The 19,477-nt window shown below is 47.8% G+C and overlaps 1 protein-coding gene across 1 annotated transcript in view; it reads right to left on the reverse strand.

Annotated features, from left to right (window-relative positions):
• The window catches only part of MELK (maternal embryonic leucine zipper kinase), a 47,524-nt gene extending 28,484 nt beyond the window's left edge, over nt 1-19,040 (reverse strand). The window contains exons 1-2 of the mRNA XM_077251672.1: nt 18,915-19,040; nt 2,746-2,838 (exon numbers count right to left, since the gene is read on the reverse strand). Coding sequence (XP_077107787.1) covers nt 2,746-2,809 — 64 coding nt within the window. The 5' untranslated portion in view covers nt 2,810-2,838; nt 18,915-19,040. The remainder of the gene's footprint in view (nt 1-2,745; nt 2,839-18,914) is intronic.
• Nucleotides 19,041-19,477: the final 437 nt, after the last annotated feature.

Consider the following 19,477-nt stretch of genomic DNA (forward strand, 5'->3'; position numbering starts at 1 on the left):
CAATGTTCAAGACCCACGGGCTATTAGATATAGTACGCCATGCCGGATAGAAGGCTAGAAGCCTGCCTCCTACCCGGTCCGCCAGTCATTGTGGCTTCCTGTTGTCTCTAAAGGAGCTAAACATGTAGCCTCTACCTTTCTTTTTGTTGGCATCATATCTGGATCTTTCTCTATTTGGTCTTGTTCGATCAAACCACCTCCTATTAGTGCCTCTTCTGTAAGAAGACCTACCGAGGTAGGGAAACCGTTTCTTACTGTCTCCCGCTTTTTCTAATAATTCGTCCAGAACCGGACCGAATAGGTGTTCTCCCACACACGGGATGTTGCACAATTTGGATCTGGCCTGCATGTCTCCTTGCCAACATTTCAGCCAGATTGCTCTACGGGCTGAATTAGAGAGCGCGGCCGACCTAGCCGCCAATTTAACTGAGTCCGCTGAAGCGTCAGCAAGGTAAGCCGCAGCGCCCTGAATCATAGAGAGGGAGGATAATATTTCATCTCTCGGCGTTTTGTCCTTCAGCTGACTCTCCAGGCTATCCAACCACACCATCATAGACCGTGCAGGTGGCAGCGATTGATGGTCTGAGAGCCCCTGCTGAAGTTTCCCAGGCTCCTTTGAGAAACACATCTGCCCTCCTGTCCAGTGGATCCTTTAAAGTACCAAGATCCTCAAACGGTAGAGAGGACTTTTTTGAAGCCTTGGCAACAGCCGCATCAAGCTTCGGGGCTTTATCCCACGTGGCCGAAGCAGACTCCTCGAACGGATACTTCCGTTTGAAGGATGGAGGAAGAGAACCTTTTCTTTCCGGTTTTTTCCATTCTCTGGAAATTAGGGCGCTAACTTTCTCCACTACCGGAAAGCATCGGCGGGATTTACGGTCCAGACCTCGGAACATGACATCCTGCATGGATCTCTCTGGTGTCGTCTGCTCAATCCCAATTGTATTATTTACCGCTTTAACTAGGCGGTCTATGCGGTCAAAAGAAAAACAAGAATGTTCGTATTCAGAACCTGAGGAGGATACTGACGAGAGAGAGACTTCCGACTTCAGATCTCCTAAGTCACTATCCTCATGTGAACTTGGGGATCCAGGGTCTGTTATTTTAGACCCCCTATGAGATTGAGATCTTGTAGAGCTTCTAATCTCCTGTCTAACAATCTGTCTTAGACTAGAAGCGAAATCTGGTGTTTCTTCCGCTATTAGACGCTGGATACACGGACCACATAGTCTCTTAACGTATTCGTCAGGGAGAGGAATACCACATTCTGCACATTCCTTGTGCTTGGATTTAGAGGACCGCTTTTTTCCCTGATGTAAAAAGAGGGAATAAGGAGGGACACCAATCACTAAGTGAACTTTCACGATGATCACTTACCCCTACAGTGTCCAAATGGTACCGAAGATTGCGGGGGGACCTTCTCCACCGAAGCAATATCCATCCGGCTCGAGGACTTTCCGGCTTTATCAGATTGATCAGCTTTACCTCCAGGACGACTACTGCCACTAGAACGTCGCTGGGTGTTCGCTGCATGGGGCTTCTCCAGGGTTAAACACTGCTGCGCAGAAGGCAACTGGTCCTGCTCCTGAGACTCCATTGTAACAATGGACATGAAGCATGAAGCAGCCATCATTGAATCCTTAAATAGCCGGCCCCCTAAAGGTACCTCCCCCTGATGGGGGACAGCCGGCCAATTCCGGTGAACTGCCTGGTACAATCTGGTGTGTGGGAGGCCCCTCCCCTTCCAAGACCCCCGCCAATGGCACCACGATCCTCGTCCGGAAGCAGCGCCGCCCGAAATATCCGAAAAATCCCCGCACGCCGACTATACAAAAGAGACCGACGGGCGCCGCCATGTTTTCCCCAGCGCGACGCACTGCGCATGCGCCGAGCGTCATTGCCTGCTGCCGAATTAAGCCCCGCCCCCCTATGCGCGTCACCTCCGGTGCGACGCTTCCTGGACGCTGGAAGCAGCGCTCGTGCTGCTTAGGATGCCGGTGAAGAGGGAACGCTCCAGCGCAGTGCCGGCAGTAAGAGTACCGCTGCCGCGCTGTGTGTGTTGTTTAGACGCCGATGAGAGGGGACGCTCCAGTGTAGTGCCGGCCGTAAGAGTACCGCTGCTGCGATGTGGGTACCGTTTAGAACGCCGGTGAGAGGGGACGCCAGGGAATGGAGGGCCTCCCACAGTATACTCACGCGTACCTGGCGATGGGACACCCCTGGAGACAGCACTCCCCCTGAAGGCTGCTCCTGCCGTGCTGTTGCCTACCCCCACAGCCCTCTGTGGTGCGGAACTTCCAGCGTCGCGATCAACACCGGGGAAGGGGCCATCCCGCCTCCAGGATCGGTGAGTCGGACCTGGGTCAAAATTTCTTCGCCTTTCTTCCAAAGGCCTCTGCAGGGTCCCCTGTCAGGGACAGGAAACCAACTGATGCGGGAGAGAGGTGCCGCCCTTTTATCTCTGTAGGTTTCCTGTCCCTGAAGGGCGGATCCCCTCTCTCGTTAGTGCTGTCATGACGACTGAATAAACACAGAATTGTTATCAAAGTGACAGCAAGCAGACCAGTAAGTGATACAGCTCTACAATCAGTGTCTCTGCTTCTACACTATGCTCCTATCACATGGAGTAACAAAAGCCTAGTGACAGATTCCCTTTAAGAGTTTTTCTGGACTCCTGTTGACCATTATGTAAAGCTGGCAGGATGACAAAAGAAAAAAATAAATAAATAAATAATCAGTTGTTACCTGTACCGATGGTCTCATGGAGCTCATAATACTTGAGTAGTTCCTCATAATCGTGGACCACCATGATTTTATCTTCGTATTAGCACGCAGGGCCTGCAAATTTAAGAACACGTCAGAATAATGTCCCACAAACGTTACATTGGGTGCTTTTGGGGAAACTACCCACAGGCCGGTTCCATCATTACTTATCAGAGGCGCTATCATTTTCAGCCTGTCACCAAAATCGGGAAATTATGTCAATTTCTCGGATTTCCATACACTAATATCACACACACCATGTTACATTTCGTACTCATGTGAGAAAACAGGGTGGAAAAAATGTACAAGTGTCCTAGTATTGAGAGTCCACACATCAATTTAAATGTAGCCAAGTGCAGTTCTCATGATTTGCCGGTCACCATCGTCACACAGTTGTGTGTAATCCGCCTACAAATTAATACATCGCATAAGTACACAATGAAGGAACAGCTTCAATAAGGTTCTTATTAATCAGCGCCAAATAACAGCATTATACTAAATATAACCCAACACTGCTCTACTGTTAGACTTCACAGCAGTACATGCAAGGGAATGAACCCTGGCATAACAAAGAATAGCTACAAGTAAATCACACCTGTTGCCAAATGCGGAGGAGATTTCTTTAGGATGGCAGCTAAAAAGAAGCTTCATCTTAATAAAATAACACATTAGCAACCATTTAATCCACGTGGAACAGAGCACTTCCTGTGCCATCTTTCTTACAAAGGAAGGTGTGTGTGTGTGTGTGTGTGTGTGTGTGTGTGTGTGTGTGTGTGTGTGTGTGTGTGTGTACACACACACAGGCCGCTGGCCTATTAGCTGCAGCGACGTTGATGTGATATCACACCAAAGCAATGAAGACAGGGGCAGCAGCGGAGACACTGGATGCTAGGAAGGTGAAGCAGAGGTGGCTTTTATTTTATTTAGCAAGTTCATATTAGAAAGAAGGGGGGGGGGGGGAAAAAAAAAAAAATAGAATTATTCTTACCGTTAATTCGGTTTCTAGGAACCTTCCACGACGGCATATGGAGGTTGCCTCTTTGCCCTAATGGGGAACAGGAAATGGAGAGGTTAAAAGGCCCTCCCACCTCCCTCTCACCAGTGACTTATAACTGAAAACCATAGCACCGGTTTACCTTGAATCCCAGATTTAAATCCAGGAGTATAGGGAGGGAACTAGCGCCGTCGTGGAAGGTTCCTAGAAACCGAATTAACGGTAAGAATAATTCTATTTTCTCTAGTCACCTTCCACGACGGCATATGGAGGAATACCAACTGATTGGCGCTAGGGAGGGACAACGGCCTGGAGTACTTTCCGGCCGAAGGCTAAATCCTTGTTGGGCATTACATCCAATCTGTAATGCCTGGAGAAGGTATGCAAAGAAGACCATGTGGCTGCCCTGCAGATTTGCTCTGCTGATGCACCTGCTCTTTCTGCCCAGGAGACTGAGGTTGATCTAGTCGAATGAGCCTTGATTCCCACTGGAGGAGTTTTGTCTTGAGCAAGGTATGCTTCTGCTATTGCTTTCTTTATCCAGTTGGCAATAGTACTTTTGGCTACCTTTTTTCCCCTATTTTGTCCTGATGGATGGATAAATAGATTGTGGTCAATTCTGTAAGAACTGGTTTGTTCTAAGTAAAACAATACAGTGCGCCTGACATCCAGCATATGGAATCTCTCTTCTTTGGAATTTGCAGGATTTTGGCAAAAAGAAGGTAGAATAATTTCCTGGGAGCGGTGGAAGTCCGATACGACCTTTGGGAGAAAGGAAGGGTCTAGGCGCAGTACTATAGAGTCATCTCGAATGGTTAGGTATGGTTCTCTTATTGAGAGAGCTTGTAATTCTCCCACCCTCCTTGCTGATGTAATAGCCACAAGAAAAATTGTTTTGTAGATTAGGTTTTTCTGGGAGCAGGAGGATAATGGTTCGAAGGGGGGATCTGTGAGCCCCTGTAATACTAGGTTGAGATCCCACAGTGGTACTGTTATTTGCTTCTTAGGGTTCATTCTAGAAGCCGATATCATGAATCTCTTGATCCAGCGATGATTTGCCAGATCCTGATCAAATATTGAACTGAGGGCGGACACCTGGACTTTTAAGGTGCTAGGCCTGAGGCCTATTTCTAAGCCCTTTTGCAAAAAGTCTAGAATTTTTGAAATATTCGGGTTGAAGGGATCCGGCATCTCAGGAAGACAGAAGGATGAAAATTTCTTCCAGATTTTATTATATATTGCAATGGTTACAGGTTTCCTAGATTTTTGAAGTGTGGAAACCACTGCTTCTGATAGTCCTCTTGCTCTTAATATTTGGGCTTCAGTAGCCATGCTGCCAGATTCCACTTGTGGGCATCTAGGAGATGGATTGGTCCTTGAGAAAGAAGGTCTTTTTCTATCGGAAAGTGGAGCGGCCCATCCACCTGAAGGTCCACTATCAGGTTGTACCAACTCCTCTTGGGCCATAGTGGAGCTACCAATATGGTAGGCGTTTGTTCTTCTCGCACTTTCTGTAAGACTTTTGCCAGAATTGGGATTGGTGGAAACGCATAAGCTAGCCGGAAATTCCACTTCTGGACCAGTGCATCCACTCCTTTGGAGCCGTCCCTGGGGTTCAGAGAGAAGAATGCTTCGACTTTCGCATTTCGGCTGGATGCAAAGAGGTCGATTTCTGGGAGACCCCATTTGTTCACCAGCATCTCGAAGCTTCGGTTGCTCAGGCACCATTCCCCCGGATGTATGTCTTGGCGACTTAGATAGTCTGCCTGAATGTTGGACGAGCCTTTCAGGTGAACCGCTGTCAGAGATAAGAGATGTCTTTCTGCCCAGGAGCATATCCGGGCAGATATATTCTTCAGGCAATTGTTTTTTTGAACTGCCCTGATGTCTGATGTGGGCCACCGTGGTCACATTGTCCGAATATATCCGAACGTGATGTCCCTTGATTAGATGACTTCCTACTAGTAGGGCTTCTTCTACAGCTTTTAGCTCTCTGTAGTTGGAAGATTTCTTGCTTGTTGACTGGTCCCAGAGACCTTGGAAAGGGGTGTGATTTATCATGGCCCCCCAGCCTCTCTGGCTGGCGTCCGTTGTTACTGTGGTCAGTGGGACTTGCGTCCAGCTGACCCCTTTTTGTAGATTTTTTGGGGACATCCACCAAGCCAGGGAGGCCTTGACACGACCTGGTGTGTACAACCTCTTGTTTAAAGAATTGGGATGACCGTCCCAATTCTGCAAGATATGTGCCTGAAGAATTCTGGAATGGGCTTGGGCCCATGGTACCGATTGAATGCAGGCTGTCATCGAGCCCACAAGAGACATGCCTACTCTGACTGTAGGGGATCTGGTGTCCCTGAACGTTTTGACCTTTGATAAAAGGGTTTGACGGTGTTCCACTGGGAGGAAGGACATTTGTTTTGCCGAGTCCAGGAGAACTCCCAGGAATTTCCTGCATTTGGAGGGTCGTAGGTGAGATTTTTCCAGATTCGGCACCCATCCAAGAGATGTCAGGATTTCGAGAGTCTTGGATACATGGGACTCCAGGGCCTGTTTGGAAGGAGCTATTATCAGAAGGTCGTCTAGGTACGGCACTATACAGACGCCTTGCTTCCGGATAAAGGAGACTACCTCCCCCATTATTTTGGAAAATACTCTTGGAGCCGAGGAAATTCCAAATGGGAGGACGTTGAATTGATCGTGCTCTATCAGACGCCCTCTCTGTACAGCGAATTTGAGGTATTGGCGATGTCTTTGGTGAATAGGGATGTGAAAGTAGGCATCTTTCAGATCGAGAGTGGCCATGAAGTAGTGTGGACCTATCAAGGGGATGGCATTCTTCACTGATTCCATCTTGAATCTTCGGTACTTTATATGCCGATTGAGATTCTTTAGATTTATAATGACACGGGACTCGCCCGATGGCTTGGGAACCAGGAATAAGCGAGAGTAGTGGCCGTGATCCCTCTCCGATTCCGGTATCTGGGATATCGCACCTGACATCTTTAGGGCTCTGAGACCGGACGCCAATTTTGACTGATCTTTCAGGGAGGGTAGGGAGGTGACTTTTAGACCCCGTGGGGGGGAGGAAATGAATTCTATTAGGAGACCCTCTTTGATGATATTGAGGATCCAGGGGCAAGAGGTGATGTTTTGCCACTGGGAGTAAAAATTTGAAAGTCTCCCCCCCACTGGATCGAAGTCACCGTTTCTCCTGTTGAGACTGCTGCTGCTGTTGCTGAGGGATGAGGATGTTTCTCCCCCCTCCCTTCGGGTAACTCCACCTCCCGGACTTGCCTTTCCCTCTCTGAGAGGTTTGGGACTGAAAGGGACGAAAAAACTTCTTTTTGGGAGTTTTTTGTTCTGGGAGGGCTTTCTTTTTATCGGTTGCTTTCTCCAAGATGTCATCAAGAGAAGGCCCGAAGACGTAGTTACCTTTAAATGGTATGGCGCATAACTTGGCTTTGGAGGTGATATCACCAGACCACATTTTTAACCACAGCGCCCTTCTGGCCGAGTTAGTCTGTACTAACGACCTTGCAGCAATTCTGATCGTTTCCATCGAAGAATCTGCTAGGAAACCCGTGGCTCTAAGGAGACTAGGAAGGGAGTCTAACAACTCAGCTCTTGAAGTGCCCTGGGATATGTGAGACTCCAGTTCACCTATCCAGCGGAATAGAGCTCTAGCCACGCATGTTGATGCGATATTAGCTTTGAGGGCTACCGAGGAGGTCTCCCATGATTTCTTTAATAGACTCTCTATCTTCCTGTCCATCGGATCCTTTAATTGTGACGAGTCTTCAAATGGAAGAGCCGTTCTTTTAGCCACTCTTGCCACCTGAGAGTCAACTTTAGGGACATCCCATTTGGTCATTTCGCCTTCTAAGGGGAATCTACGCTTCATCTCGGATGGAGTACTGAGGCGCTTTTCAGGTAATTCCCACTCTTGGTCAATCATATCGGAAATATTCTGGTGGATTGGAAACCCCACCCGTTTACCCTTAGTTATGCCACCAAACATCTGGTCCTGTATGGACTGGGGTTCTGGCTCCTCCTCCAGCCCCATAGTACTGCGTACTGCGGCTACTAAGTCCTCAATCCAGTCAGAAGAAAAGAGATATTTTCTAGCCTCAGATGTAATAGAGGATGCAGATTCCTCCTGACGACCTGAGGATGAGGCATAAGAGAGGTCTGACTCAGATTCAGAATCCTCTTCCTGGATCTTCCTTTTTTTGGCTGGAGAGTGTGGCGGAGGGGGTGGCGGAGGGGGTGGAGGGGTAAAGGCTGCTAGGGAGGATTGCACCTCTTGCTTGACCAGGGATCGGATTTCCTCTAGTAAAGAAGGTTGCTCTGCCCTGACAACTTTGTCAGTACAGGTCCTGCAGAGTTTTTTCTCCCATGAAGGTGGCAGCTTAATGGTACAGATGGCACACTTCTTTTTAACAGTAGTTTTGGGGGTAGACCTTTCTCCCTGCAATGAGAGGGGAGAGAGAGAGTGACCAAGGATACCCCAAAGTTACTACCTAAGGACCCCTGTCCCTGCGGCACTTACTGTGGCAGGGGCAGCGCTGGGCTCTGCAAGCGCAGGGCAGGTACCGCTCTCCATGACAGGAACAGTCTTACCTGCGACGTTTTCTGGCAGGTTTTATACACGGTGGAATGCACCTGCCCCCAGCGATCACCTCTTCCCCTCCATAGTCCAGCGTGGAGGACGCCGTCCTGCACGAGACACCGCCGGCGGAAGTGCCTCCAGGGAGCGCAGAAAGGACCGGAAGTGACGCGCGCGATCACTTCCGGGTTGCCAGCAGCGTGTGTGGAGGGGAAGGAGACCGGAGAGCTCCAGGAGGACTCCGGTCAGAAACACTAGCCTGCTTTGCCCTCACGGGGGCGCGGGAAGGCTAGGCACAGGTCCCGAGGACACCGCAGCGCGGCGGGAGCAGCATAGGAGGGGAGGTAAGATACGACCCCATGCTGCCCGGTTACACACAAGCCGACGCTTGTAAGATGCAGCAGTCACCGGCCACCACTGCATACGAAGTAAACCTCTCCTGTCCCATGGGGAACAGGAAAAGACACTGGTGAGAGGGAGGTGGGAGGGCCTTTTAACCTCTCCATTTCCTGTTCCCCATTAGGGCAAAGAGGCAACCTCCATATGCCGTCGTGGAAGGTGACTAGAGAAAAAAAAAGGGTTTTTTGTCTTCTAGATGGGGCAACCTGTTCAACCCTATAGAAATGTTGTGGAAGGACCTGAAGGGAGCAATTCATGGAAGAAAAGCCACCAACATAACTGATCAAGCTGTTTTATAAATAGGAATGGGCTAGAATTCCTCCAAGCTGACGTGCAGGAATAATGACTTGCTAGAAACCAGTAGATGCAGTTATTGCTGCACAAGGGGTGGGTCACACCAGAAGCCAAAAGCAGAGCTTCACATACTTTTACCATTTGATTTGGGATAATTTCGCTCAATTTTTTTTCTTCCAAAGTCTAAATGTTCACAACTTTGATTTGTTTCTCTATTTTAGGACTTGAGCTAAAATCTGATTTATAGGTGACATTTATGCAGAAATATCGAAGATTGTGACGGGGTCACAAACTGTCGAGCGCTAATGTAGGTGTAACTTACGGTATTTTTTTTTTTTAAGCTACACAACCTGTCTTTGTGACAAATACAATTATAGTAAATTTTGCAATCATTTTGCTTTCTACATTATTTTTTATATAATGTTCAATGTTTTGGGAGTTTGCAATTTATTTGATTCTAGTTCCACTTCCTACATAGGTTGTAGATCAGGGATGTCAAACAATACACAAAGTCAAAATAAAAAAAAACTACGACATAGATATCAAGGCTGGCCCACGACTATCAAAAAAAATTGTCTACAATTGAGGAAGTTTTTCCTTATATTTTATGATAACCATGAACCTTTTCATATGAATACAAACTTTAAAAAAATTGCCGTACTTTGTTCGTGAAACAACGCCAATTAATTGATCTCTACATTCGGATCCTTCAGACGGAACCTGAAAACTCATCTCTTCAGGAAAGCCTACAGCCTGCACTGACCCCGCTGCCTCCTCATCACTACTGAAGCTACTGCCTCACCAACACCGAATAATAATAACAACAACAATAATAATAATAAAAATATAAGACAATCAAATGGGACATACTGGAATATTAGATTTTATCTAAGAGCGATACAAAGCATATGGCCCAATTTAAATATGTAATAAATGATAAAAAAAAAAATGGAATTAAATACAGTTAAAGTGTGATGCCAACAAAAGTGCCCCCATAACAGCACAATACCCCACAGTGAATTCCTCCACAGTATCTTCTATGCACATGTTATGAAGACCCTACTGTAGCCACCTCAGCAAAGTAGGGTGACCTCCACATAGTATGATGCCCGAACAATAAGTCCCACAGAGCCCTCTGCACAGTATAATGGGGGTTGTGTTGCATTGCGGGGCGTGGGCCACAGTTTGACGTGTGTTGGAGAGGATGATGCACCAGAACGCATTATGAGAAGAAGGCACACTTGTGGAAGCATTGTGGGGACCTGGGTGATATTCTGTTTGAAAACTTTAGGCCCTGGGATCCATGTTGCTGTTACCACCTTACTAAACTGACTAAGACCAAGTATAGCCTTATGGCTTTAGTATTTTCTAATAGCAGTATCATGTATCAGCAGGGACATGCTCCTCGCTTCATGCATGCATTGCTCATGGTACTGAATAGGCCTCTAAGTTCCCCAGGTCAAGAATCAGCAGGATGCGCTGGAAAAACCTGTCTAGAGCGTGGCGACTGCAATAGGTTCTTGCCATCTTCAGGACATCACTAATGCAGTCACACAGACCTGTAGTGTTAGTGTAGTTAGTTAGTGTAGAATGTTAGAGCTGGAAGGGACTTCAAGGGTCATAGTGTCCAACCCCCTGCTCTATGCAGGCTTCACTAAACCATCTCCCACAGATGTCTGTCCACACTCTGAAGACATCCATTGAAGTAGAACTCAACACTAGAGAGGAGCAAATATGTTCGGAATACAATCACCAAATCCGAATTTGCCATATTTGTGCCGAATTTATGTTTGACGATCGTGTCCGATCATATTCGCTAATCTGTACTCCAATTGACTCAAATGGCGTTCGGCGAATACTGCAAATACGGAAATCGTAATCCAAACATTGAAATATTTTATCATCTCTACTCATCACCTCTCATGGCAGCCTGTTCCACTCATTCATCACCCTCACTGTCAAATAGGTTTATCTAATATCTGATCTGCATCTTCTCCCTTTGAGTTTCATTCCATTACATTGAGTATTTCCATGTGCAAATGAGAATAATGATGATCTCTCTACAGTGTGACGTCTCTTCAGATATTTGTAGACAGCTTTAACCCCTTTCTGACATTAGACATACTATCCCATCTAGGTGGCCTGGGCCCGTATGACCACCGACGGGATAGTAGATAGATCACACATGATCGCAGCGTTACGGCAGTATAGGGAAGCATCGCGCAGGGAGAGGGCTCCCTGCGTGCTTCCCCGAGACCCTTGGAACAACGCGATGCGATCACGTTGTTCCGAACGTCTCCTTTCTCCTCCCTGCAGACCCCGGATCCAAGATGGCCACAGGGGTTCATCCAGGTCCTGCAGGGAGAGCAGGCAGCGGCAAGCCTCCTGCACTGCCTGTCAGATCGCTGATCTGACACAGTGCTTTGCAAAGTGTCAGATCAGCGATCTGACACTATACAGTGATGCCCCCACCCTGGGACAAAGTAAAAAAATAAATAAAAATATTGCTCCAATAAATACATTTCTTTACGTAAATAAAAATAAAATAAAGTACACATATTTAGTATCACCGCGTCCATAATGACCCGACCTATAAAGCTGTCCCACTAGTTCACTGAAGGGGTTAACAGTAAAAAGGGGGGGAAAAAAAAAAAAACAAACAAACCAATGCTTTATCATCACCCCGCCAAACAAAAAAAAAAGTGAAATAATGTGCGACCAAAGATCTAAATAAACATGGTACCGCTGAAAAAGTCATCTCTTTCTGCAAGAAAGGAGCCACCATACAGAGTCATCAGCGAAAAAAAAAAGCTATAGCTCTCAGAATAAAGCGATGCAAAAATAATTATTTTTTCTATAAAATAGTTTTCATTGTATAAAAGCGCCAAAACATAAAAATATATAAATGAGATATCGCTGTAGTCATACGGACCCGAAGAAAAAAAAATAACTGCTTTATCCATTTTACCAAATGCAGAACGGTATAAACCCCCCCCAAAAGAAAGTCAACTCGTCCCACAAAAAAACAAGACCTCACATGACTGTGGGCCAAAACATGGAAAAATTATAGCTCTCAAAATGTGGAGACGCAAAAAGTATTTTTTGCAATAAAAAAGCGTCTTCGTGTGTGACAGCAGCCAATCATAAAATCTCCCTATAAATAGTAAATAAACCCTCCACCCTTTTCATCGCCTTAGGGGAAAAAAAAATATATATATATATATATATATATATATATATATATATATATATATATATATATATATATTCTTCTTTTGAGGAAATTTTTTTTTATTTTCACAGCTCTAAATTATAAACTGTAGTGTAATTTGTGGGGGGGTAAAAAAGGTTTATATTTTCACAGCTCTGCGTTATAAACTGTAGTGAAACACCTGGGGTTTCAAAGTGCTCACCACACATCTAGATAAGTTCCTTATGTTGTCTACTTTCCAAAATGGGGTCACTTGTGGGGATTTTCCACTGTTTAGACACATCAGGGGCTCTCCAAAATGCGACAGGGCGACTGATCTCGATTCCAGCTAATTTTTAATTGAAAAGTCAAATGGCGCTCCTTCCCTTCCGAGCTCTGCCATGCGCCCAAACAGTGGTTTACCCCCACATATGGGGTATCGGCGTACTCAGGACAAATTGTACAACAACTTTTGGGGTTCAATTTCTCCTGTTACCCTTGTGAAAATAAAAACTAACTGGGTCTGAAGTAATTTGTTTCCTTTTTTTTTTTCCTTTATTTTTTATTTATTTATTTTTTTTCAAGGAAGGGGGGGGGGGGGTAAGCTTGCCAGTATCAGGGATATTAGTACAGAGTTGACCACATTCTTTGCTTCATTTTTTTCCCCTAATTTCTTTCCGTAAAACCTAGGAGTGTCTTCTAGTCCAAAAGAATATGGTACTTCCAATTTTTCCTTCTTTTCAGGATTGTAACAGATTGTGAAATGAGTTTCATTTAGCAAAATCTCCCTGCCTTCCTGGACATTTCTGTCCTTTAGGACATCCAGCCATTGGCCCTTTCCTACCCTATTTGACTCCATTAAAATCTGCCTTTCTGAAGTCCAACTTTAACCCCTTAACTACATTGAGCATACATTTATGCCGATGTCCGACTCCCTCCCTTTGATGCGGGCTCTGGCGTTGAGCAAACATAATCCCTGATACATGTCAGCTGTTTTGAACAGCTGAAATATGCCGCTAACAGCCAGGGGAGGAATCATGATCCACCTGTGGCCATTAACCCGTTAAATGCCACTGTGAAACGCTGACAGCGGCATTTAACATGCATTTCCGGCAATCGTGCCCACCAGTGACCCCTGTTACGTGATTGTGGGTCACAGATAGGTTGGCATGACAACCAGAGGTCTCCTGGAGACCTCTATGGTTGTCACTGCCGGCTTGTTATGAGCGCCACCCGGTGGACGGTGCTCATTGCAAGTGAGTAATTCTGCTACATACAGGTGATCTGATCATTGCCTGTATGTAGCAAAGCCGATCGTGTTAAGGCAACTTCTAGTGTGGCACCCCAGGAGTCTGGTAGCCACAGTGGCATTTCCTCCCTCACAGGGGGTGATGTCATGCCTGGACGCAAGGAGGTGTCCCCTTAGCAGGTAACACTGGCATGCAACACTTTCCAGACGAGAAGGGGGAGCTCCCCTATAAGTTCTGGCTGGAGACGTGGTTAGTTAGGTTTTAGTGTGCAAGTCTGAGAGGAAGGAAGAGGAGGCAAATGAGGAGAACATGAGAGATTGGAGCTGCGACTGAGCTCACCCCAGGACTGAGCGTCAAAAACCAGACACCGGAGTCCGTGGTTGTGTGGGAAATGCAGGCCCAGCAACTAAAAATCGGAGGGCAGGAGATTGCAGGTCTCCTGGCCCCAGCTGACACCCTGCAGCACAGCAACATGAGAGCCTGGAGTCACACCTGGAACAGGCTCAAGCTGCCTGTTATGCGGGGAATGTTCTATTTCATGGACATGCATGTAGAAAAGCCGCGGAGACACCATCACGTGTTTCTCAACGCAAGCAATGAATAGCCAGGTCTTTCACCGGGAAGGAACAATCACGGGAAGGGCAGCATCCAATAAAGGAAAACCACCTATGCCAAAACATGGTATCCATCCACAGACAGCTGTTTCGGGGTATTTGCCCCTCAGTGTGGAGTAGGAAACTGGCTACTAGGAGCAGTGCCTAGTAAAAGGCTATGAACATAAGGGTGAATGACCTCGGGGAGATCAAAACATCCAACACCGCGGAGACACCATCACGTGTTTCTCAACGCAGTGATCCAGAACACTGCCCCCATCCCTTATGGGAAATATGCAAATGCATGTAGAAAAGCCGCGGAGACACCATCATGTGTTTCTCAACGCAAGCAATGAATAGGTCATCCTATTTCATGGACAGACAGCAACAGGGACTTGTGGAGAGCTTAATATAACACCCCAGGTAACTGGTTGTTACAGTGATGTTGCCTTTCCTTCAGGGAGGGTAATATCATGATATCATGATTGGAGCCAATGGAGTGCTCTTTCCCAGTTAATGACACACACCCACCCCCCAAATCCAGGCCAGGAGGGGGGGTGGGGGGGGGGGGGGGGGGGGGAGTTCAGGACCCAGATTCAGGGGAGCTTCCCTGAGCTATAAGTATCCTGACCTGGAGGAGTTAGGACAGTCTGATGGAAACCCTGAAGGAGAAGGAAGTCTGGAACTCAGAGCAGACAGAGGCCAAGCAGCCACGAGGGAGCTGCAGCCTCTGCAAGGAGTGAGAGAACCCGAAGGGTTGTATGTGGTGGAGCTACAGAGGGAAGGAGCAAAGGAGAGAAAAAGGGCTCAGAGGGGGAACTGCGATCGGACACCCTCAGAGCCAGAGCGCAGTAGCCGGGTACCGGGAGCCCGAGGCTTTTGTGGGACTCTAAGACAGAGCAGAACCGAAGGGCTAAAATCTATATGTGATTGGCCCACACCACACCTGAGACGCAGCAGCACCTGAAGAGCCCGGGGCATGATTGAGTCCCTGTAAAACATCTCAAGCTGCCCATCATGCAGGTAACTGTCCCATGACAGGAGAGAGGATTCCTTGCCAGCAAGCTACAAGCAGCAGGGACCTCGCCATCTTAGCGCAAGTAGGAAAGGCTTACGGACCTCACCTGAGAGAGGGATCACCTTTGCCTCCATGCCGGCCAGACCACATCACCACCTGTGCCTGGTACCCTGGACTGTGGCCTACTAACAATAGTAAACCAGGTAAAGACTTTACAACTTGTGTCCTCCACTTATTCATCGGTGTACAACATCCTTGCCACACACCTTGGGAGCCCTGGGGACTCCACTTCACCTGTGGGAAGCATCATCATCCAACTGCCATACCATCACCCCAGAGGACCCCTTTAAACGGCATCAGTACGAGAACCACAGGTGGCGTCACAAACAATAGACTTTATACCATATTCCCTTTAAAGACCTAGTCCCTTTACCTGGGCGCCCAGGGCCACGGACCAGGTCGCAGCCACTGTGACATCCTTTTTAAGAGCGACCGGACTCAGTACCGAGTACCCCATGACCCAGGCGTACGACTCAACTTGGCGTCACGAACAGGATGGACCGACCCATTGAAATGGGTCCTGTGCGCCATGGATTATAATGGACTGTGTGAAATTGTAATATGGCCGCCATTGCTGTACCACGAGGCGGATAAAGGAGGAAGATGATGTGTTGCCATGGGTGGAGTTCAAGAACCGGTGCGAAAGCTGGATCCACCCCCTCCAGAGACTCCAATGCCACCAAAACATGTCCGTCACCAGGACAGATCTGCCCCTGGAGATGGCCGGCGGGAAAGTGGAGCAGAGACCGCCCACGAAATGAAGGAGGAAGACGCGGGAAAGCGTGGCCGCAGCATGGCTGCACGCTACCCAGTAACTGCATTGGCGGACAGCATTGGAGAGCCGCCGGGACCTGCTGACACCAGAGCAGGTGTCCCCGGTCAGCAGCCGCAAGAAACTACAGAACTGATGACCACCATGGATCCAGAGCTTCTCGGCGCAGAGATGGAGGAGCTGGCCCGACGACTCCTGCGGACACAGATGACAGCGGTGACCGCATGGATGGTGTCCCTGATCAAAAAGATGACGACTGCGCAGCAATGAAACCTACCATCAGCGCTCACAACACCAGCAGAGCCAGAAAGAGCGGCACTGGTGAAAAAGATGGCGGCGCCGATGAAGGACCCGGAGCCTGCACCTTTGACCTCAGCGGAGGTGGAAAGTGTGACGCTGCCAACCGAGACTACAACACCGCAGCACCAGGCCCTGCGAGCAGCGCATCTGACCCCAGCAGCGGCGGAGGACACTGGCAAGACAGGTACGCAAACTGCCCCGGTAGCTGAAGAGACCCTGGTGCGACCCCTAGGAACCCCGCCAACCTTAACGCCTGGCCAGATAGTCACCGTAACCTGGGATAACATGACAGACTTAAGACATGAGTTAACTGATTGCAGACAACAGAAATTAAAACTAGCCACAGAGGAGAAACACTGCGGAGCTAAATGGGAGCAAAAGGAACAATGTAACCTGCTAGCTAAAGCTCAGTCCCGTATGGCTAGCCTTACCAATAAAGGACCTATAAGACTAGGAACTGTTATTACCTGTGATTTGGACAAAGGATGGGGATTTATCAGAGAGCAAAGAGGACATAAGGAACTATTTGTCAACCGCAGAGATGTTGAATCATATCTACTAAGGGGACATCCTGACCGTGATCTGGACCCCGGTGACAAAGTGACCTATACCCAGCACCTTGGCGAAAGGGGATAATACGCCCTACATGTAAAAAGGTGCCCAGGACAGCATATTCGTACCCATGTAGCCACTGAGAGTGGGACCTAAATCCAGGCTACACAAACATCTGATGATGGACTGTTTGCAGCAGAGTCACCAGTTGTGACACACACCAAAGGACTTCCCCAGTCAGGAAGCTATGCACACCAGGACCTGCCCTGGAAGAATAATTAAAGAGACATTCACCTGCGTGAATGTAATGTAAATAATGTTTAATTGATTTTTCCTTTACAGTGAAAGACAAGAGGGTAATGGACCATGATTACCTGAGAACTGTTCCTGTAAATAGTTGGCACTTGTTAAGGTGCACCCTGGTTCTACCCACTTCGCCAGCGTGGGTAGGGCCTTGTTTCTTTACAGCAGAACTGTATGGTGTAGCGGAGGCCAGGACTGGTCAATACGCCTTATTGTTATTCAAATGATTGCACTTTTTCCTGTGTGCACTCATGTTAATGTTATGCAACGTTCAAGAACCGTACCTCCCATAAAGGGATGTTTAAGTTAAGTTTTAACCTGTTGAAATGCATTTCCAAAAAATTGTTTTTAACCTGTTTGTGTTTTCTTTGCCCAGTCCGGGTGTACTGGTGTGGTACCGAGTACCCCACGGCACAGGCGGGCGACTCACTTAAGGCATCAAGGACCTAGAAAGCCACGCAGAGGGAAGGCCTCCAAATCCACCTGGCTAGGTGGATCTTGAAATGCTTCCAGGCTGCCTGGACCTCCATGATCACCTGTCACCAGTGCCCGGGACTGCACCTGCAATTAAAGGTAAAGAAAGTACAGTCCTTGTGTCCTCCAATCATTTCCTGCACCCCAACATCCCTCAAACTGTTCTGGTAGGGGAGCCGAACCATCTCAGCTGCAACACCATCGGCCCCAGCGGTCCCCTAAATCAGCGTCGGCCATCTATAGCCGAACATCACAGGTGGCGTCACGTGAAATCCCCTACAAACATTCCCTCATCACTTCTATTGTGCACCCAGGGCCACGGACCAAGTCACTGCTGCCGTGACAACACCTTTAAGAATCGTTCAACCCGGTTCCGAGTACCTCACTGCCCTAGCGGGTGTTGCATGGGTTAAAGTCTGAGTCCTCACTTAGGCTACTTTCACACTAGCGTTGTTCGCTGTACGTCGCAATGCGTCAATTAGGAGAAAAAACGCATCCTGCACAGTTGCCTGCAGGATGCGTTTTTTCCTCATACACTAACAGTAGCGACGCATTGCGACGTATGGCCACACGTCGCAACCATCGTGCGACGGATGTGTCGTGTTTTGGCGGACCGTCGGCACAAAAAAAAGTTACATGTAACTTTTTTTGTGCGTCGGGACCGCCATTTTCAACCGCGCATGTGCAGCCGAAACTCCGCCCCCTCCTCCCCGGACCTTAAAATGAGGCAGCGGAAGCGTCGTAAGACTGCATCCGCTGCCCACGTCGGGCATTTATTTCACAGCATGCATCGGTACGTCGGGCCAACGCTAGTGTGAAAGCAGCCTTAGTCACACTGCAGTCAAGGAAAACAAGACACCATGTAAATAAGGACATTATTATAAATTAGCAACAATTTCAATAAAAAAAACCACAACAAATAATGTCAAACGACCAAAGTACACTGAACATAAAACCATATTCATAGAAGGTGAAGGATAAAAGAATGTTCAATTTTCAGAAATTATATTGTAGAAAAGAAAAAGAAAAAAAAAAATGCGCCTCATTCATTCATCCTTGTGAGGTCCGGCTTGGAGTCTCTGCCACTTCCTGCAGGTGTTTGTTATTGCCCACAGCACTGATATCACAGACGGCGCTGCAGCCGATCACTGCCCGCAGCGTCCACCGGGAGAGGGTCACTGAGCTCAGGGAATGTGAGGACATACATATATATATAGTATATATAGCCAGCAATGCAGGGCACATGGTCTGTGACAGTAACCCACCAAACTGCTCACATAACAAGCTAAAGTCAGGCCAGGAACTAGAACATTGCACCCCGACCCCTGCCCGGATCAGTAACCAACCTGTCAGTCGTCGCTTCTCACAGCCGATCCCCCACCGGCCGCTGACCCGCAGAGCTTCACGATTACGTCTACGGGAATCAACATTTAAATTTACCGGGGAACAAAGACAACTTCCGGCTGCAGAGCAATAACCAATGGAATCAAACCTCTGGAATCAAGCGCCGTGCATGCCGGGAGGGAGGTCATGTGGGAGTATGACGGCGCCGAGCGCCATGATGGTAGAGGAGTAGTAGCTATCTAGCATGTAGTGATGATTTCGTGTAGTATTTATTTTACAATGAGCCAATGTAGCATGTGCCGTGGCGCTTTACTGCTCGGTGCTATAAGCATGGCTTTTGTTACTGAGTAATGTGTGCTGTTCATTATAGTGAATTGCTGAGTATTGGGAGCTTATTGTTTTCCTGGTTACATGGTACTCTCCTGTCACATCAGCCCGCACAACGGTGCATGCCTGACATCTAATATACCACCACAACAGTGCATGCCTGACATCTAATATACCACCACAACAGTGCATGCCTGACATCTAATATACCACCACAACAGTGCATGCCTGCCATCTG

The sequence above is a fragment of the Ranitomeya variabilis genome, chromosome 1, assembly GCF_051348905.1.
Source record: "Ranitomeya variabilis isolate aRanVar5 chromosome 1, aRanVar5.hap1, whole genome shotgun sequence".
Classification (NCBI taxonomy): Eukaryota; Metazoa; Chordata; class Amphibia; order Anura; family Dendrobatidae; genus Ranitomeya; species Ranitomeya variabilis.